Source organism: Gymnogyps californianus, chromosome 14, assembly GCF_018139145.2.
Source record: "Gymnogyps californianus isolate 813 chromosome 14, ASM1813914v2, whole genome shotgun sequence".
NCBI lineage: Eukaryota > Metazoa > Chordata > Aves > Accipitriformes > Cathartidae > Gymnogyps > Gymnogyps californianus.
This window is the reverse complement of record NC_059484.1, coordinates 1,309,036-1,329,468: the sequence shown is the minus strand read 5'-3', so window position 1 is coordinate 1,329,468 and position 20,433 is coordinate 1,309,036. Positions and strand designations below refer to the sequence as shown.

The 20,433-nt window shown below is 61.7% G+C and overlaps 2 protein-coding genes across 2 annotated transcripts; one reads left to right on the top strand and one right to left on the bottom strand.

The window, feature by feature from the left end:
* The first annotated feature begins 77 nt into the window (after positions 1–77).
* Positions 78–5,900, top strand: FCHSD1 (FCH and double SH3 domains 1). The gene is given in 22 exon segments (XM_050905199.1): positions 78–98; positions 406–503; positions 762–807; positions 1,690–1,763; positions 2,028–2,172; positions 2,263–2,399; positions 2,473–2,536; positions 2,644–2,767; positions 2,972–3,099; positions 3,180–3,275; positions 3,356–3,463; positions 3,568–3,672; positions 3,894–4,124; positions 4,206–4,289; positions 4,402–4,558; positions 4,686–4,906; positions 5,014–5,110; positions 5,186–5,310; positions 5,313–5,486; positions 5,489–5,702; positions 5,705–5,772; positions 5,774–5,900. Coding segments are annotated over 22 exon segments (2,601 nt in total). The 3' UTR covers positions 5,858–5,900.
* A 647-nt stretch (positions 5,901–6,547) lies between these two features.
* Positions 6,548–19,303, bottom strand: RELL2 (RELT like 2). Its single transcript, XM_050905198.1, has 9 exons — positions 19,252–19,303; positions 15,812–16,025; positions 14,052–14,117; positions 13,908–13,974; positions 13,399–13,587; positions 8,992–9,238; positions 8,668–8,925; positions 6,894–6,936; positions 6,548–6,582 (listed from the first exon to the last, which is right to left on the bottom strand). Exons 2-8 carry the CDS (start codon positions 16,017–16,019, stop codon positions 6,895–6,897), a joined length of 1,077 nt encoding a protein of 358 aa, XP_050761155.1. The 5' UTR covers positions 16,020–16,025; positions 19,252–19,303; the 3' UTR covers positions 6,548–6,582; position 6,894.
* Positions 19,304–20,433: the final 1,130 nt, after the last annotated feature.

Sequence of the window (20,433 nt, the reverse complement as noted above, 5' to 3'; positions counted from 1 at the left end):
AGCGGGGCGGGACCGGGACCGGGACCGGGACCGGGAGCGGGGCTGGGACCGGGGCCGGGGCCGGAGGGAGCGCAGCGATGCAGCCGCCGCCGCGCAAGGTGAGCGCAGGGCCGGGGCAGGGCAAATGGGGCGGGTCCCGGCACCGGGACGGGCGATCGGGACCGGGTGCTCTATCAGTGCCGGGGGACCGGGGCCGGGTCCTGCAGCGGGGATCGGCAGACCCTCACCGGGGCTGGGGAAGCTGGGCCGCGGCTGGGCGGTGGCCACCGGCACCTGCAGTGGCACCCGCGGAGGAGGGGCAATGGGGACCGGTACCGGGGCCGGCGGGGGCAGCGCACGTCCCCCGCATCCCAGCCCGGCCGGGGCCGCAGCGGTCCCCGGGTGCTGAGCAGTGCCGTCCCGCAGGTGAAGCTCACCCAGGAGGTGCGGGTCCACCTCCTCGAACAGCTCTCGGGCCTGCAGGGCAAGCAGCAGCGGGACGCCGAGCTGCTGGAGGACATCAGGTAGGGTCCCCACGCGTGTCGTCCCCCCGCCTCGAGCTGAGACCGGCCAGCTCATGCCACATGTGGGGCAGGGGCCAGCCTGCCAGGCACGGCTCACCTTGAGCCTGCTGCGTCGAGGTCGTGGGCTCCATCACCCGCCGGGGAGGCCAGATGGAGACATCCCGGTGCGGGGTGGTGGCAGGGGAGTGATGGCAGGGGTGGCCCATCCCTCCCGCCCTGCGTGGGTCCTCGCCTGCCCCCCGTGCCCTCTCCCCACAGGTCCTACAGCAAGCAGAGGGCTGCCATCGACAGGGAGTACGGGCAGGTAAGGAAGTGCCGCCGTTTTCAGGCCCGATGGCCCCGGGGAGGCCCGAGCATCGAGCCCCATCCTTCCTGCGTGGGGTGTTCCGGAGCAGGGCACGGCCCCACGCAGGCGATGGGCAGCGTCGGAAATTATCCGAGCAAAGCAGAGCTTGGCTGCTCTGTGCCGGCCATGGAGGGCAGCGGCGGATGGGCTCAGCATTTTCTCTGCCAGGGGCGGGGGACCGACCACGATTAGGGCACCCGCTGGGGTGCTTTGCTGAGCACAGCGTGGCCCGAACCTCGGGTGTTTTGGGGGCCTGGGGAGAAAACCTTGCGGGGGAGGAAACCGTTCGGCTCTGCTGTCTGCTGGGTCATCGCAGGGCTCTGCTCTTAAATGTCAGAGCCTGGGTTTGCTCCGTGAGATATCCCCGCAGCATCCCTTGGGGACACCCTGCAGCAGAGATGCCCTCCCACTCGCCTGTCCCCTGCCCACGGCCAGGTGCCATGCTAGCCCACTCCCCCTTTCCCCTCTGGGCTGGGGGGGACTGTCCCCCCAGGGTTGGGGTCTTGCTGTGCTTGGCTTTGCTGGGGGCTCCTCTGCTCTGCCTCTGCAGCTGGTGTCCCTCTCTGGTGTCCCCTTGCTGGTCCTCTATCCCAAAAGCCACAGCAGGGGGGTCCTCTCGTGGTGGTGGCTGCTCCACAAAAAGGTTTTCCTGCGGGGAGCGTGATGGGGTCCCTGCTGACACAGAGCCACTGTGGGGTGTGTCCCCTCCCTGCTCTGGGGACACCCATGGGGTAGGCAGCCGGTGTCGGGGAGCCCAGTTTCAGCCTCGGAGTGGGACGGCGGGGTGTTGGGGTACCCAGCAGGGTTGGGGAGTGCCGGTGATGATGGGTCTGTCCGCAGGCGCTGCAGAGGCTGGCGAGCCAGTTCGTGAAGAGAGACTGGCAGCGGGGCCGCGGCGAGGCCGGTGACTCGAGGTGGTCTGGGGACAGGGATGGGGACGAGGGGCTGGGGCTGGGTGCGCCCATCTGGGGCCCTCCCAGCTGGGAGATGCCTAATGCCAACCAGGATTTGGGTGTCCCTGGGATGCAGCCCTGGGTGGGATGTCCCCAAGGATGTGATACCCGACTCAGAGGGAACCGCAGGGGCTGGGCGGGGGCTGGCTGTCCTGCTGAGCATCCCCGAAAGCTGGCAGGGAGGCAGGAGAGTACCCTGCCCTCTCTTAATCCCCGTACCTGCAGGAGCGCGGTCGCTGTCTGGAAGGGCGTCATCGAGGGGACCGCGCACGCCGGGCAGGTCCGTGTCACCGCCTCGGAGAGCTACCGTGCCCTCGCCACAGAGGCCGCCCGGACTGCCCGCCTCTCCAAGGAGAGAATGCTCAAGAAGGTACTGGGGCGAGGACATGTCCCCTGTGCCCGGGCGGTGGGGACAGCTGTCTGTCGTGTGTGTCCCCCCCCCGGCTGACGCTCCCCGCAGGGCATCGAGCGGCTGCAGAAGGCACAGGCGGAACTGCTGGAGACAGTGAAGGAGCTGGACAAGGCAAAGAAGCAGTTCACCCACCTCCAGCGGAGCAGCGAGGTGGCCAAGGACAAGGCAGCCGACGTGGAGGCTCGGTGAGCAGAGGGGACCACGGTGAGGGGCTGCCATGGCCATGGGGTGGTCTCACGTCACCCCCAACCTCCCCAGGCTCCGGAAGAGCGACCGGAGGATATTTCACACCAAGGCCAGCCTGCAAAAGCTCAGTGCCAAGGTCAGCAACGTGCGGGGCTGGCAGGGTACCCAAGCAGAGGGATGAGGGGAAACGTGGGGTGGTGACCACCACCCCATCACCAAGCCCTGCTCTCCCCGTCCCCGTAGTTCTCGGCACGGCTGGCTGAGCACTCGAGGCAGCTCGTGGGGGTGCAGAACGAGTACAGCTTCGCCCTGGTGTCTGCCACCGCCCACCTGGAGCATTACCGGCGGGTGGAGCTGCCCGCGCCATGCAGGTAGGAGCTGCCCAGACCCCCTGCCCCCCTTCCCTTCCCTGGGGTCCCACAAGAAGCTTCTCCCCGGTGCTGCTGCGAGGGGGTGCAGTGGGGAGGTCCCGCCGGTGCGGGGACACGGCTGGCTGCCCCGAGGGGGGTCAGGGATGCTCCCCGGGGGGGATGCAGGCAGTGCAGGGAGGAGGGTTTCCCACTCGCTTTCCCCCAGGCGCTGGATGGTGACCTCTACGAACGGCTGCGGGAGCACTTGTCAGCGGCCAGCCGGACAGAGGTGGAGACCTGCCGGGCCACACGGGACTGGTTCCAGGGTGTTGCAGAGGCATCCGCACGGGTAATGGCACCCATCCTGGGGGCAGGGAGGCAGGAGAGGATGGGCAAGCCCTCCGGCCCCATGCCGCTCCCCTGCCGCAGGTATGCCGGGAGCAGGACCTCCTCCTCTTCCTGCAGGACCACCCTGCCTTCGCCCTGGCCCCCGAGCAGCGCTTCCAGCTCACTGGGGTGGAGGAGGTAGGTGGGAGGGGGGACATTACGGGGAGGGGTGCGGTCCGCGCAGCCAGCCCCTTCTCAGCCGCCCTGTCCTTGCCCAGGTGTGCCTGCTGCCACCGGAGGATGACGGGGCCAGCCTGGAGAAGGAGGCACGGCGCTGGGCCACACGGGTGGCTCGGGACCGCAAAAACAAGGCGCACAGCGAGGAGGTGGGTGCTGTCCTTTCCCACGGAGCACGGCGGGGCTCAAGGAAGGGCTTTCCCTGCCCCTCGCCGGCTCCCACCACGCCGCTGACCTGCGGGTGCCCACCCAGGTGCTGCAGCGGCTGGAGGCCAGGCGGCAGCAGGTCCCAGAGGCAGAGGCGGCCGCTGTGGAGCGGCAGATGGAAGAAGCGAGGGAAAACATCCGGAAGGTGGAGGTGGGTCCCCCAGGCAGGGGGCTCGGGGCGGCTTCGAGGTCTGTCACCCCCAGGGTGGGGGATGCAGGGATGGGGAGGTGTGGTGGCTGGGGGTGCAGCACTGCGGATGCTCTGGCACCGTGGCAACCACGCTGGGGACCGGGTGCGACAGGGCTCGCTGGGCCGTCCCCCCACCCTGTAGGTGTCCCTTTAGACCTTGACAATGTGCGTATCCCCCCCAGGTCAGCCAGGTGAAGGCAGAGGCACGGCTGGCGCTGCTGCGGGCAGCAGGCCTGGACGTGGATGCTTGGCTGGCGGGGGCCATGGTGGGGGCGGCTGAGGAGGCACCCACAGGGCTGGATCTGGCCGAGTTCGATGACTACGAGGACAGCGATGAGCTGGACGAGGACGATGAGCCCGGCCCTGCTGCCCGCACCTACCCCTATACCTGCCGGGTGATCTTCGGGTACCAGGTACGGCCACAGCTGCCTGCCCCTCACTCTGCCTACCCGTGGCCGGCACCCTCAGCCTCCCTGCCACTTTGTCCCCTGCAGGGCTGCCAGGCAGACGAGCTGTCCATCACCCAGGGCGAGGAGCTGGAGATCATCGAGGACGGAGACGCAGAGGAGTGGGTGAAGGTGGGAGCAGGCTGAGCCCCCTCCCCATGCTGGGGACACACACGTTTTGGAGGTCCCCAGGGCTGTCCCTGTTCCGGGGGCTGGGACGGTCACAGGTTTTCTGCCCCTTCAGGCTCGGAACAAGGCAGGCCAGGTCGGCTACGTCCCTGAAAAGTACCTGCTGTCCCTGGGCAGTGAGCCGGGGGACGGGGCTGGCCCCCCGGGACCCTCTGCCCTGCACCGCCAGCTCTCCAGCATCATGGCCGCAGAGCTGGTGCTGGAGCCCGGAGGTGGGTGCTGGGGTGTCACCTCCCCTGGGGAGGGGGACAGATGCGCGGGGCTGGTGCCTGGGGGTTGCTGAGCCCCTGCGGCAGCAGCAGCAGCACTGGGGGGTGCTGAGTCCCATCCTCCCCGCAGCCTGGCTGGTGCGAGCCCTGTATGACTACGAGGGGCAGAGCCCCGAGGAGCTGAGCTTCCCCGAGGGGGCCATCATCCGGGTGCTGCCCCGTGCCCCCGGCGAGGTGGATGACGGCTTCTGGACGGGCGACTTCGATGGCCGCGTCGGCGTCTTCCCCTCCCTGGTGGTGGAGGAGCTCACCGGGGGCCAGGGGCAGCTGGGCAGGTCGGTGGCAGGGAGGGTCACCGCGTCCCCTCGGCGTGGGGCAGCCCCCCATCTTGTGCCGTGGCTGCTGGTGGGTGGACGCCTTCCCTGCTGTTCCCACCCTTCTTGGCTCTGTCTTCGCAGGAGCTGCCATCACCGTCCCCGCCGCCTTTCTCCCCTCCCGGCCTTGTGCCCGGGACCAGCCTGGCCCCCAGCCCCTCTCCTGAAACGCCGCTGGGAGGTGAGTGCTGGGGGAGCTGGGAAAGGGGCTGGGGGGGCATGGAGAGAGCTGGGCTGAGCTGCCGGGCCCTTCCAGGCTGCAGGCAGGATGGCACGGGCAGCGGGCAAAGCTCTCCGGACATGGCAGCCACCCGCCTCCGGCCGGTAAGCCCCATCACAGCGATGCTGTGCCCCCCAAACCTGCCCCCAGCCCTCCCGTAACGAGGGACGGTGCCACCTGTGTACTTTGGGGGGGTCTGAAGGGGGGCGAGCGGCCCCGGCATGTCGGCACTGCTTCTCCTCTCTCTGCAGCTCCGCGCACCCCCCCCGCCGCCTGGCAGAGCCCCCGAGCCTGACCCCGAGCTGCACTTCAGCTGACCCTGTGGGTCCCCCTGTCCCTCCCTGCTCCCCAAAAAGCTTCGCCCGAGCGAGCCGCCGCAGGCTGCTGTCCTGGCAGCAGGGGCTGGTGCTGCCCCGTGCCCCGAGCTGGTCTCTCCGGGGGCCGCATCCTGCCCAGCGCTGCCTGCAGAGTGGTCCTGCATCCCTATACAGCACGGGGCATCCTGGCAGCCCCTTTATCGGGGTGCTCAGTGCCATGGCCGGGCCCCATCTCACCCAGCTCTTGCCTCTGCCTCTTCTGCCTGGCATCGCCTGTGCACCCCCAGTGCAGCCCTGGTTCCCTGGGGGGGGCTCAGCCTCAGGGCCCTGCCTGCCCCCCGGGCATCTCCCCGCAGGCAGGAGTGGGCAGGTGGGGGCTGTGCCCCAATAAAGCCAGTTGACTCTGCCGAGGGGTTCAGCAGCTTTTAATGGTTTTAGCTTGTCTATGTACAGTGCGGTTACACACCAAGCTCGCCGCGGGCACCGGGGCTGCCCGCTGGCCTGGCCAGGGTGCGATCCTGCCCCCAGGGCCGGGCTCCGGCCCCTCCTGTGCCGGGACAGGGCTGGAGGCTCCTCTCCACCAGCATCTCCCAGGGACCTGCAGGGTCCCTCGCTGGTGCAGGATTTGTGCCTGTGGCCACTCTGCGTGGCAGGGGTGCCCAGGGGGGACTGTGCTCTGCGGTGAACGTGCCGGGTGGGTGGGGGGGTGCTGCCCCCCGCCCCAGGGGGGCTCGAGCCGCTGCCTCCATCCCTGCCCCTCGCTGCAGCCCCCTCTGATGCATCCTTCCCCCAGCGCTGGGGGGCTGTGGGGCCGGGTGGGCAGCAGGGACTGGGTGCTGTCCTGCCCCTGCCAGGCCCGAGGGTCCCCCGGGGGGGTCTCCGGGGCAGGTGCGGTGGGTGGGAGTCGGGTACCTATTGCCAATGGGATGAGGTCTGGCGCCGAGCGCGGTTGTCTGTAACGTCGGCGCGTCGCTCCGGCCATGCCAAGCGCGTAGCTGCCCACCCGGGGCCGGGGCCGGCCGCCCTGCGGTCCCCCCGCGGCAGAGCCCCCAGCCCGGCGTGGGGGCCAGGGGCCGCGCGCCTCCTGTCCACGCTGCAGCCGGGAGCGGAGAGGAGCTGTGGGGAGAGGGGCAGGATGGGGCTCATCCCCGTGGCCGTGGCATCCTCTGCCAGCCCAGGCCAGGCTGTCCTGGCCCCGTGTCTGCCCGGAGCCGGCATGGCTGGCAGCCAGCGGCACTGCCTGTGGCTGGGCACATGGGCAAGAGGACCTGCCCGTGCAGGACCCAGTGCATTGGGAACTGACCCTCTTGGAGAAGGGGTTCACCCTCTCTCCACCGCCAGGCTGTGACCCACTGGGGCAGGGGCACTGCCAGTGCCTTCCCACCCCACCCCAGACATTGCCCCAGGGGCTGGGGACAAGCACTCACGTCACACGGTTGCTCCTCGGTCCTGCACTGCGGCACTGGGCTCCTGCGGGAGGGAGGAGGGATGTGAGGAGGGATGTGGATGTCAGCACTCTTGCGGGAGCAGGGTGCTGGGAGGGAGATGGGATAGGACGGGGGCTCTGTTGTCCACAGCAGTCGTGCACAGGCAGGTGTGCACAACCCCACTGAGGCTCCAGGAGCTGACTACAGATCGAGCCCCATCGCCTGCAGGACATGTTGAGCAGCAGCTAACAACTCTCGTGGTGGCCCTGGCTGGGACCTAAGGGACAACGGATCGTCCAAGCAGCACCAGGGCTCGGTGGCAAACATCCCAGTGAGGTCCCATCACCATTCTCCTGGGACCCTGTGTCCTGGAGGACGCTGAAGCAACACCCCAAAGCCTGGCGCAGGGTCTGAGGCAAGAGCCTGGCACCACAGTGGGGACAGACAAAGGGGAAAATCACAGTGTCCCTGGACTTGTCTTCCATGTGAATCTTTTCCTGGAGATCAGAGGGTCTGTGGCCATCTCCCAAGGTGTGGTGGGCCATGGGAGAAAGGAGGACCTGTCACCACCTCTCCAGGTCTCCGGAGAAGAGCTGCATCCCATCGGCTCTGTCTGGCATGGCTACCTTGGGCTGCCCTTCTCCATAAAATGGCTCAAACCTCCAGGCTGGAGGAGCCCAGACCCTTCCAGCCTGGCCACCAGAAAGCAGAGGGACCCAATAAACACAGCATGTTCCTGCTTTTTCCTTAGCCTACATTTAACTAGGCACCTTTCCCCAGGCTCACCTTGGTAGGGTGACACCACACCAGGTGACTTCCCCCAGTCCCCTTCCGTGAAAATCATCTTTTCCCCAACTGCAGAACCACAGGCGAGCAAGTGAGTGAGTGAAGGTGTTGCGTGTCTGCTACCACCACTGACAGCATCATTTGCTCAGTGGTAACAGCCCGGAGGCAGTGGCGGGGAGCAAATGCCCCAAATCAGGGGCCATCGACAGCCAAGCAGATGGTGTCCTTGCCAGGGCTGCCCTGGAGCTCTCTAGCACCTCCAGCAAGGTGGTTGGGTAGGAAGGTTGGGAGATACTGGGGTGCTGGGAGCCCCCCAGCTCTGGCCAGGATGGGCTGTTCTCCTCTCTGAGCACAGCCAGCACCAGCCCCTCCAGGCCAAGGAAGAAAACCAAGAAACGACCAGTTGGCTTCACCATTTCCTAGACTTCAAGGCAAGAAAGGCTCCTGGAGACATCTGTCCCTGCCTGTACGTTGCTGGCCATGTTGAGCCCTAACACTGCAGCGAAGCTACAGTTTTGGGGAGACCAAGCTATGTGCAGCAGCAGAGTTCCCTCAGGTCAAGAAAAAGCGATCCCAATGGATGTCCCCAAAGAGCCCAACCACAAAGGTAAACACATCCCCTGCCCGAGGGGCAGCTGGAAGCAGGTCTGCAGCATCTCCCATGCAAGTCAACCAGTGACGTGCCTTTTCCCCACAGTGCGGGTACCAGGAGAGTCACGGTGACTCTGCGTGCCCCGGACATTAGAAAATGGATGGGAAAATGCAATCAAAAAAGGTAAGCAGAAACAGGGTGGGCAGGACAGGGCAGGTTCCATGCTGCAGTCAGCTTGGCGCAAGCCTCGGCTCGCCTGTCCCAGCTGCACAGCTCACGCCGCCACACTTGTGCTGGTTGACCTTGTTGGCAGCAGGACTTGGGGTGCTGTTCCACAACCCTTCAAACCCTCCAGCCCAGGGGACCACACAGGGACAAGGAAGAGGAGGAACCTACCTGACGCCCCATGTCCTCCACTCCGGGCTCTTTTCTGCTGCTGTCATCTCTTCCGAACTCATCAGCCTGTTCGTGCAGACTCAGGCTCCCATGAATATCCGACACTTCATCTGCTGACCCCAGTCCGGTCTCCTCCAGGCAGATGCTGGCTCCTTCCTGCACCAGCTCTCCCGGGATGCTGGGACTCGACCCTCCCAGCACCCGATGGCTCAGGAGCTTCCGCTGGCGGCTCGCGCTCCCGGGAGCAGTGCCAGCATCCTGCAGCGAGCCTGCCACGCCGGACCCCTTGCCCACCCGTCTGCTGTCACGAGTGCCGGAGCTGGCTGGTGTGTTCGGGGCTGGAGTGGTGGAGCGGCTCTGCTCCCCACCCTTGCTGCTCTGGGCACCCTTCTGGACGGCTCCGTTCTGCAGGCCACCCGTGGGGACAGTCCCGTTGCGAGCCCGGTCCCGCTGGAGCCGGTCGCTGCTGTGCTCCAGCTCCTCCGTGCTTGGCTCCCGGCTGCCGTTGGGCAGGGGACCATCCTGCTGCTCGTGGAAAGTGGGTTTCTTCCCAATGTGTGTGACACGAAACCTGGAATGGGGGCAGGATGGATCAAAATCCCTTCCCTCCTCTCTCCCAGCTGTATTTCCAGCTTGCCCGCACCTCCAGCCTTGGATCTTCTCTCTTTGTGATGGACTGGTGCTGATCTCCAACCTTTCAGACCCATTCAACACCACTGACCCCTACTCTAGCCATGCCCCGCACTGACCTGACCCCATTTTTCCTTTCATTTTTGGCAAAACAAATAGAAAGAGAAGGAAGAAAAGGTCAATCCAGATGTTGGCCGGTGCAGACCCTGCCAGCCTGTCCTCCCTGCAGCAAGATGGGTCGCAGCTCTTGGCGACGGTCTGAGATGCAACCTGGATGAGCTTGTACAGAAACTCAGGTGTCAATTCAGGCAAGTGAAATGCAAACTGTACGGCCGTCCAGTCGCATGGATGTTGCACCCAGTGACCAACTACCATTAGGGGAACAAGAGCCAGAGTTTTTGGCAAGCAGTACACCCTGAGTGAAGGCAGGGAGAGGGTTTCAGCAGGGTGAGCTATATTTGGGTACAGGGATCAAAAGCCAGGAAGAGCTGTTTGGCTAAAATCTGCCAGAGCACGTTGTGCGCCATCCCCTGGAGTGATGGATGGTACCTAGGTGGTTCACCAAGGTTCTGCCATGTACCAGGTAACAGCTCAGAGCTCCAGGGTAGCCAGGACAACATCTGCAGAAGTTGGTCTGACACCCACAAAGGATGCATTTATCATTAGAGGTGATGCAATATTGCATCTAGGGAGAAGAGAGAAGTTAGGCATGTACCATAATTTTGAGATTTGTGAGGGGTAATGTGTAGGCAAAGCCTAAAAGTCTGAATTGCAAGTGAGCTGGTTTTGACTAACGCTGTGACTCCTCTTTGTAAGCAATGCAAGCCCCTGCTGGACCAGCAGACGGGAAATCTCTTCCATGGTGAGCTGGTGTCCACCAGCCAAGGAACGCTGATCCCACCACAGAGACCTCATGCAGCCCATGACTCACCCAGCAACCACTCTCCCTGCGCTTGAGTCACACACGAAGCTGCAGATCAGATGGCGCTGGCTCTGCTGAGGTTCAGCTGCCAATGTCATGGCAAAATACAATTTCAGCAGCAAAGTTCAAGCACTGCTGGGGTTGAAAGAAGATCAAGACCCAAAGGTCAAGCAAATGGCCGTACGGCCATCCTGAAGGAAGAAGCTGAGAAGAAAGGTCCAAGAGATAAGAACAGATGCCAGATGAGATGCCAGAGATGAAGGAGACCACTGCCAGACTGAGGACCAGGCAACAGTGTGTGGACAGTACACACCCCTCAGCATTGCAGTCAGAAATGCTGCTCATGATTGGAAGGGTCAAGAAGAGAAATGCTCCAGCTCCGGATGAAGTACCCACAGGACTGCTCGGGTCAGGCCAAGCAGCAGCAAATGTGACCTTTCAGGTCCATCCAGATGTTTGGAGACAAGGCACCAGCGCTGCGATTCGGGAAGACCAAACAACGTCCCAGTCCTGAAGAGGGACGGGGAGGAGGCACGAGCGGCAGGATCATTTCTTGGTAATGCCATTGAGCAATGTCAGCCTGGAAGAGCTGGGAATGTATTCAAAGAGCAGGCAGGGTTTGGACTGGAGGGGGCACAAGAGGTAACGTAACCAGCCTCCGGATGGTGAGGGGAAAGGCAGGAGAGCATTGGCTGCCTGCCTAGTCAGAATTGCTAAGGCACTTGATTCAGTAGGACATGACACGCTGCGGCTGATCGGGCTAAGGACGGAGGGTCAGACGCAGATGATTTGGTGGACGAGCTCTGCCACTGACAACTGGTTTAGGGAAAGCCCTAAGATAGATGGTAAATCATTCAATAATATGAGAGTACAGATCATATAATCCTGATTACCTCAGAAGTATAGAATAATTTAGGTGGGAAAAGCCCTCGGGAGGTTTCCAGTCCAACCCTCTGCTCAAAACTGGGCCGCCTCCCACCCTCAGTCAGGTTGCCCAGGGCCCCGTCCAGTCAGGTTTTGGAAATCTCCAAGGATGGAGGTCCCTCCACTCCTCTGGGCCCTGTCCCAGGGCTGCACCATTCTCAGGGTGAAATAGTTTTTCCTTACATCTTTTCTGGATTTCTCTTGTTGCAAGTTGTGGCCATTGCCTCTTGCCCTTCCCTCTGCATCTCTGAGAAGAGTCTAGCTCCATCTTCATTTAAACTCCCCCCACCCCTTTGAGTAGTTTTAGAGAGCAATTAGATCCCCCCCTTATACTTCTCCAGGCTAAACAAACCCCGTTCCCTCAGCAGCTCCTCATATGCCACATGCTCCAGCCCCTGATGATCTTGGTGGACCTCCACTAATCTCACTCCTTTCCACTCCTTTAGCGATGAGCCTGTGCCTACCAGCCGGGGACCAGATTCGGTCAATGAGCTGCAGGTAACAGGGAAGGGGGCTGGACTGTCAACCACTGTGTCCAAGACAAAAGCAATAGCAAAAAAAAAGAGAGAACAAGACCTGAGGATTACAACAGAAGAGATGGGTTAAAGGAGCTTTTGTATGTAGGATCAGTCATGAGTCGAAGTACTTCGTGCAGTCAAGACATTCGTAGTAAATAAGACACAGCAAGGGCAGTCCCAGAAAAGTCATCCAGGATCTGAAAAAGCAAAGGGGCCAACGTGGAAACGAGAACCAGAATTTGGAGGTAGTTTTGTACCTCATGGGCACGTAGGCCCCGTAGCAGTTGGACCTCATACCAAGGAGGTTCAGGAAGTGGAAACTTTTAAAAGACAACCTTGGAGAAATGTAATGACTGTCCCATGGAGAAGGCTGATGTGACACGAGATATTAACAGGGATAAAGAGAGAAAACCAAGATTTGAGGGAAGAAGATTTTAAAAAAGGAGACCATCTTCTCCGGCACTCAGAGGTGAGTGAGAGGAGACTGAGAAGAGCATAGACAAAGGACACAGAGGAGTGGATGGAGCTGGGCACCAGCCAGGGAATGAGATTAGCCATGAATATGCAACCGCGCAGAGATCTGGCTTACCAAACACCACCACCAAGAATAGCTGACAGCAACAGGCAAAGAGGAAGCCAGAAGCTGTCAATCTCCAGAAGGTGTGATCTTAGCTGGAGTTCAGGATGGGGAGGTCCAGCCTGTCTCTCCCCTTCACCAGCTCCCCATAAAGCCCCCAATTCACCTCCCTACTGAGACCCCTAGCTGTAGTGGTGGAAAAACCAACACACCCTGATGCCTACTCTGGCTCAACATCACCATGAAAGGACTGTCTCTCTGGACCACAACATGCAGCTTCATCAAGGCTTAGGCCCTGAATGAAGACCCGCTGCAGGATCTGAGCACAGCAGAGCTTTGTGTCTCACCAGCGTGGCCATCCAGGGACCAGCAGTTGCTTGTCACCCTGCCCCGGCCACCACTGCAGTAGGGAGCTGAGCCCTGGAAGACTTTGCTAAAGGTCTTGTGCATGCTAAACCTTTCTGCTGGGGAATGGAGCAACCTGGGCAAGACTGCAGATTCTACTAAAGGTTACTGCCTACACAGAGACCACAGGAAGCTCAGGAAGTGCCTTGAGGTGAGACCAGGTAGGGACTGGAAAAGTAGTTGTGGGAAGTATCAGGTACACTCCCCTATTCTTATATTCCTGCCGTGTCATCTAATTACAGTCATCATTGGAGGCAACGACCTGGAGGAGCACAGCCGCTCTTTCATTCTGATGGTGGTGGCTGGTAACTTGCACCTGGGACCTGCTGTCACCTCCTCGCCCTCCTAATGAGATCCCTAAAGCCTGGGGTCACTGCCCCTGTGGGGCAGCAAGAGCCCTGCTTGCACATAACTGGGACAGCAGGCTTTGAAAGGACGTGGATTTGGGGCTCTGCCCAGCACTGAGTCAGCAGGAGAACCCAGGCTTGAGTCACCTTCCCGGAGAAGGAGGGAAGCCACTGGTGCATCATGGCCTGCCACATACCACAGGCATTTCCAGGTGCAAGAGGCACCCAGGTCCTCAGGACTCCCAGCTGCAGAGCTACTACTGGGGCATCTAAATGGGGAAGAGCAAGAGGGTGCCTGGCGTGGGGCAAGTGGGGAAGGAGAGAGGAATAGGGGGACTGAGAACACTCTCCATGATGCTTGCTCCATCAGAGCAGATGGGCCATGTCTGGCAAGGCTCACTTAAGTACCTGCCCACTGAGAAGACGGTGGTCTCTCCAGGATGCATCCTGCCTTTGCCATCCTTGGACCGTCCTTGTCGATGCAGTGGGTGCCTCTTCCTCTTGCTGCAGTGGATGCAGGGGGCCTGCGTGGAGCCCAGATGCACTGTGTGGTGATGTGGTGGGCCTCCGTCCTGGCTGTTACGGTGGGGACAAAGGCTGCAATAGAAGGACATGACAGGTCGTGTTACCTGGAGGAGACTTCCCAACCTTGGTGCAGCCTCACTGCAGCAAGCCCTGAGAAGCAGCAGCTCTGGAGGGAACCTCCTGTGAGGACAGGAATGATGAAGAGTTGATCCCCTTGACAGTGGGGTGAAGCACTCATCACAACCCTTGGGGGAGCAGGACTTCTTGTTGGGAAGATGCTTTATAACAAGCTGGAAAGGGGCTGGCTGCAAAGACTCCAGACCAAGGTGATACCCAAAGGCTGCTTCTCCCTTATTCTGCAGGAGCCACAAGCTGGTATAGGCTTCCCTCACCTGGGCACTGGCACTGGGATGTCCCCTTCATTGTCCCCCAGCATCTCCTTGAGGGCCTCCGCATTTGCTGAAGAGAGAGGAAAAAGGGAATGCGTCAGCCAAAGCGGTCAGCACGTCTCCGGGCCAGCCCTAGGAAATGCTCACCTTCATTTTGTATGATGCATCTCACAATCTTCTCCACAGTGTCCTCGTTCAGCTCCTCCTCTTCATCTGAAAAGAGAAAATGTGGCACTGAGGGCTGGGATTCGGAGACTGAGCTCGCCAGTCCCTCCCCAGGAACAGCCACGTCGACAGAGAGGTTGGAGAAGCCTCGTGTCCCCCATCACGCTGGGAAGCCCCTGGGGAACACCAGATCCCTCACCCTGGAAAAGAAATGGCTAAAATGGCAGCCATGTGTACAGGGAGGCAGGGGTTGTGTTGCTCCTTCAGAACCGGGGAACATCACGAGAAATGAGCGGGAAGTGGGTTCGAAACAAGTCAAAAGAGGAGGCTCCTTGTGGGGACAGTCCAGCCCTGGAGCCCCGGGCTGCAGGATGCTGTGGGTGCTAAAAGTCTCCAAGGGTAAACGGGACAAATTCACAGAAAAGTAACCCACTGGGGCCTGTTAAACATGGAGAAACCATCTCTGATGGAGAAAGCCCCGAGCTGCGCTCTGTTAGAAGCTTAAAAGAGTATGCTGGGGAAACTCGGCTCAGTGTCTGCTCCGTTGTGGTATTCATCCCCAGCACTCGTCACAACCTGCTTCTGGCCACTGTTGGAGGCAGGAGGCTTGGCTGGCTGGACCTTCAGCCCAGTCCGCAGTGTTATATGTTCCTGTGAGCAGGTCAGAGCTGTGGTCTGGCAGGCAGCTGCCTCAAAGAGCGTGGTCAAGGGCTGCCACCATGATCCTGGAAGCCCATGGAGTTGTTTCCCTGGGCTGTGGCATGTCCCACAGGCAAAGCCAATCCTGGAAATTTCAGACACTGTCTCCATGTCATGTGCAGCCAAGTCATTAAAGCCAGAGGAGGATATCCAAGGACACCTGGAAGCTCCTGCTGCATCCGTGGGTGAGCTGGAGGAGCCACGTTTCCCTCCCGTGCACGAGAAGTGGCAGCGGGAGGTGCTGATCCTCCCGAGCACTGCCGATGGCACAGGGAAGCTGGAGGAGTTATGTAGCACCATTTGGCCGTTTTCAGTCAAGGAAGCAGCCGGAGGAACGTGTCTTCTCCATTTCAGCAGAGACTCATGAAACTACCAAACGACAGAGCTTGCTTGGACCAGGCTCTAGCTTGCCCCCATGCTTGATGCTGCAATAACTTCCTAATCCAGCTACCCGAGAGCGACTTACGGTGGCCTGAAGCGATGGAAAAAAACCTGAAGGTCCCCTTCTAGCATGGGGCACAGATCCCAGGGAAACACCCCTATTCCTCTGGTCTGCATGAACACAACAGGGACTAGAACAAGACATGACCGATAGTAAACACCATGCTGGCTCCGTGCCGGACCTCCTAATGCCAAAGGGGCAGAGGGACAGCTTGTGCCCCGGCTGCGGAATGCTTTCCTTGTAGGGGACGTGGGTTATAATTCAGGCGCTGGGGATTCGGCAGGTCGTGGCTGTCCATCAGAATTACCTTTTGGTGGTAACGCCGCTTTGGGAAGGGCCAGACGTTGGTTCCCACCTCCCTGGCACCACCAGCCTTCACCAGCCTGCGGGGCTGGCAGATCAGAAGGCTCTCCGGGCCGCACACTCCCGATCCCCGAGGAACACCGCGCTGCTCTCGCCACCCCATCCCTTTTTCCCAACCCAGCGGCACGTGACAGGTAACCCTCCCAGCCCCAGCCCGCATCCCAGCAACGTGTTTAAGGAGCATCGGTCCACATCAGGCGAAAGGCAGCACCCAAGCCCCCATCGCCCCAGCACTCACTGGCTTGGAGCTCCGCCAGCACATCTTTGTTATCTGGGTCGAGCTCGTCCCGGAAGGTCCGGCACCGGTAACCCTTCTTCTTCAGGACATGGCAGATCAGGAAACCCACCAGCCCCATGATGAAGAAGACGAGGACGAGGAGGAAGACCATAGACAGGCTGTGCTGGGGGTCTGACTCCCCATCGTCGGTGCTGTTCTGGTCTGACATGCGGATCTAGGAGAAAGGGAAAGGTGGCTCAGAGACTCCGGTGCTCACCCCCCGCCAGGCTCCCCGTGCCCATCCTCCTCTTCCTCCTCTTCCTCCCGTCCACCTTGGGCAAGGACCAGCTCCCAGCTTGGGGTGGGCTGCCAAGGGCTCATCTCTCGCCCTGCAAGGTCCAGGCATGGTGGCGGGCCCCACGGAGGAGAGGGCAGGCTGGAGGTGGCTCGGCGCGGTCTCCCAAGGACACTGCTGCCCCGCACACACCCGGCAAGAGGCATCCCAAGGGCAGTGGCGGCGGCAGCATCCCCACAGGCCCGCCCGGCCCCGGGCTGCAGCGCTCCCCCATCCCTTGCAGGCAGCTTCCCAAGGGCACCGGTCCCCCGGCGTCCCACGGGCTCTGCGGCGGGCGGCATCACCCCGCTCGCCCTTGCAGGAGGATGAGCATCCTCACTGTGCCGCGCCAACCCACTTCCCCCCGCATCCCTTGCTACTCACAGCCGAGGGCCTCCACCGGCAAAGGCAGGGCAGGCAGGGAGCCGCGGCAGCCGGGCTGGCGGAGGGCCGAGCCGGCCGGCAGCTCCCGCATCGTCCGCCTGCCGAACCGAGCTCGCTCCCTCCGCCCCGGCTCCCCTGGGCTTTCCTGTCTGCCTCCCCCGGGGTGCTCGGGGTTCAGCCACCCACTCGCCGGCTCTGCTTCCCGATGCAGGCAGGGTCTCCCCCAGCCGTCCCCCGTCCCCGCTGCTGCGGCGGTACCTGGGCCTGCGGTCCTCCGCAGCGCTCTCCTCTTCACCTTCACCTGCCTCCTAGCAACCCCGCATCCCCGCAGCTGGGGACCGCGGCAAGCATCCTCTGGCCCCCGGCTCCCGGCTGCCTGCCTTCCTCGGGAAGGAGCCAAGCTGCTTCTGGCTGCCGCGGCAGCCTGCCGCTGTCTGCCAGTGAGAGCACTCGCCTGTCCCGACCCCGGAAAAATCACTCCGAAGCGGTTTCAGCGGATGAAGGTGCAGAGGGAAATGCCGGCAGCTGGAGCACGGAGCAAACAGGAGTGTCGCTCAGGGAAGCCGGCGCTGGCAAGCTGCTGCCCGCCCAGGGGTGAATAACCTCACCCGCATGCAAGCCGGCCCCGATTTCCCCTGGCACCCTCCTTTCTGAAGCTCTCGGCGATTTTTAGAGCAGTGAGCCATGGCGATGGGACGGCAGAGGGGTGGAAGTGGGTCTCAGCAAGACCAGGACCAGTCCCGCACCAGCGTGTGCGGGAGGAGAGGGGTGAAGACACCCACACCGTGATCACAGCACCGAGGAGATGGTGGAAAAGGAGCCCCGGGAGACCCCGCAGCCCAACACCCTGCCCCAGCACAACTGACTCCCCCTCCTTCCTAAAAAAGGGATGGCTAAGCCATTTGAAATCTCCAGCTGTGGTGGTCCCATGACCTCCTTCTCCATCTCCACCACATTATCCTCACTCTGGGAGGCTTCACCCAAATCTCCTTTGCTACTGCAAATTAGGCTGGCTCCTCTCCATCCTTCGCCCACCTGCCAGTTCTCCACCCAGACCTTGAGAAGCACAGGCAACCCTTGAAATCCCTCCCACTCCATCTCCACTGAACTAAGTGTCTAGCTATATAAATATTCATTTGTAGGAGTTAGCCCACCACACTCTGTGCTTCCGTGAGGCAACCTGCAGCTCCTCCAGGCTTTCAACTATGCAATGATGAGAGCTCCTGTCCCTCTCCGCAAGTGACCAAGAGTCACCTCTCAGGAGCCCAGGAGCCTCCTCCATCATCGTGACTTCAGGAGGTCACCGCATCGTAGGTGCCACCCATCTGTCTGCTGTCCTGGCAGGGAGACAGGCCCTAAGATGGACCAACTATGGCAAGAAAAGCCCACAGGCAGCAAGACTTACTGCTCTTGCCATGCATTGCTAGGGCTGCAGGAGAGGAGAGGTCTCCTGATGCTGGAACAACAAGGTGCAACATCATGTGAGTCTCTGCTGATCAAGACCTTACAGGCAGTTTATTCCTTGCCCTTGTTTCTTCAAAGCGGGCGATGTCGCAGGTCTGGGTTTCTGCAGGGGCCCGAGGGGATGCAGTCATGGTGAGCTTGTTCCCATTTTCCTCGTGCCCACACACGCTGTCCTGCACAATAAATCGCTCTTTCTCCTCCTGGGCGTTCCCGCCCACCCAACGCATTGCTGCACCCTACCCCCTGCCAGCCTTCATCCGTGCCAGGCGAAATGAGCCCAGGTTGCTCAGCCCTCCCCGCTTCGAGGGAAGATTCCCATTTTCCCACGGCCTCTAGTGTCGAAGCATTTCCACAACGCGGGGGGCACAGGACGGCACAGCAGCCCGCCTGGGGACAAATCCTGGCCTCCATGGGGTGAACCGGGATGAGGAGGGGACTCCGCTACCATCAAGCTGCTCCCGCCTGGCTCTGCAGCTGGGTTATCCCAGCTGATGGTGTTTCTCTTCCTGATGCTCCCGCTCAGGCATCACATGCCCCTGGTCTCCATCCTGCTTCCACCACCCCAGCCTCAGCATCCCTCCAGGCTGCTCGGTCCTTGTCCCACTGCAGGACCCCCTTAGCACTTTAATGGCCGGACCATGAGCCTCGTCCCACGCAGCGCCTCGCAGGTGACCCAAAAAAGACACCATGGCTCCTCTCTGCCCCCAGACCAGCCAGCATGGCAGGCGTGAATCCACGCAGCTGAGCTCTCCCTCCCAAACAGGCTGGCCATGTCCATCCCAGCCAGTGGGGACGGTCCCTCCGTGGGGCTAAGCCCCACACCATGCCGGGGAGGTGCGAACACGGCTGTGGGCTGAATGCTCGTGGCATGTCCAGAGGCTGGGCTCTGTCCCCTCCTGCCCCCATCCCAGCTCCTCTGTGACCCCACCAGCCAAGGCAGCGCAAACTGAGACACAACGGCAATCCAGCCAGAGCTCTGGGCAGGCAGCTGCCTGCTTGCTGCCTGCCCGCTGCACTCACCACCGCCATCCCCTGCCCTTCCTCCCCAGGTCACCCACTCAGGGCTCCCCGGTGGGTGCGGGCGTGAATCCTGGGGGTCCTTGGAGCCTTGGGTCCCTCTCCTGACATTGCCTGGAAGTCCTTAAATTTTAAGCCACCGGGTCGAGAGGTGGCCGGGGAGAGAGGGGACAGAGCAACCGAGGAGAGGCTGGAGGGTCAGCACCGGCCCCCATCGCCCCATCCCGCGGCCGGCTCCGGTCCCGGCGTATTGCCACGTTACCTCTCGTCCGCTCTCTTCCCGCGCCTCCTCCGCAGCCGTTACGACAGACGTCACCCCGCGAACAATGCGAACGCACCCACTCGGGGGATCGTCCACCCCGGCCCCGCTGGTTGTCCACGTGGCAGCTAAACGGGCCAGATTGCCCGGCTCCAGCAATCCTGTGGGCAGGCTTCTCCTGGGGTCTCCGCTACAATGCTCAGCCCAGAAATTGCCATCCTCTCTGCAAAAATCCTACATCTCATCGTGTCAAACATCTCCCTGAATCTTAAGCCCTTATTTAAGTTTTTCAAACATCCCCAGCAAGCTAATGGCCTTTAAACCACAGCATGTTTTTGTTCTCTGAGCACAAAGAGCATCTAAAAATATCCCTCTCCAATGCTTTCTTTGCACCGCTCCAAGACCCATGAAGATGCCCAGAGCAGCGACCGGCTTCCAGAGAGCGAGCTCAGCGAGCAAAGCGATCCCCACTGGAGGCATGGACGTGTTTCTCCCCTCCTCGCCCCTTTCCCCCAGCCAGGCGGCTTGGCTGTGCCGCTCAGGCGGCTCGGTGGCCCCAGCCGGACGCTATCTGGTGGCAGCACCTTGCGGAGCGGCGACCGGGCGATCGTCATGCCGAGTGAGCAGCCCCCGCCGAGACGTCAGCGCGCCCCACGCGTTTGCTGCTACACCCTTGTTGTTCAGCACGTTTAAAGCCTGTTTGTTTAAGATGGTGGGTGCTGGGCTCAGCGCTCACTGTGCCAGGGATCGCAGCTCTGAGCGTCCCCGACCACAGCTGTGCCCTGTGGGGTCACGGCCAGAGGGTCCCGGCATCTCCCAGAGCATCTTTGCTCCGTGCTCGGGAGCTGGCATCCTAAAGGAAAACATGCACGAGGAGTGGCGCGGAGGGAGCAGCAACCCCGCAGTAAATTGCAGAGCCAGCCAGAAGCATCATTTAATAATCCCAAGATTTAATCCCACCTTGACACTAGTTCTCATGCCTGCTTGCGGCCAGCACGGCACCCAAAATCCCATGCAATCCCGCCGTCGCCTTGCTGCCCTGCCAGCCCCATCCCGCACACCCCGGGCCATGCACGCATGAAGCTCCCCTTGCTGCACGCCGAGGGGTTTCCCTCCCGCACGTTTATTACCCAGCATCAAAATCCCGTCGCTGAGAAGCCGGCGAACATCCCGGTGCCGATCTGC

Bases quoted from the DNA above. Each gene is read 5' to 3' on its own strand.
- RELL2 (XM_050905198.1), bottom strand. From the start codon at position 16,019: ATGTCAGACCAGAACAGCACCGACGATGGGGAGTCAGACCCCCAGCAC. The intron at 14,118-15,811 runs GTGAGTGCTGGG...TTCTCTTTTCAG, and splicing joins GCTGGCGGAGCTCCAAGCCA to ATGAAGAGGAGGAGCTGAAC. The intron at 9,239-13,398 runs GTACTTAAGTGA...CCCCCATTCCAG, and splicing joins ACCGTCTTCTCAGTGGGCAG to GTTTCGTGTCACACACATTG.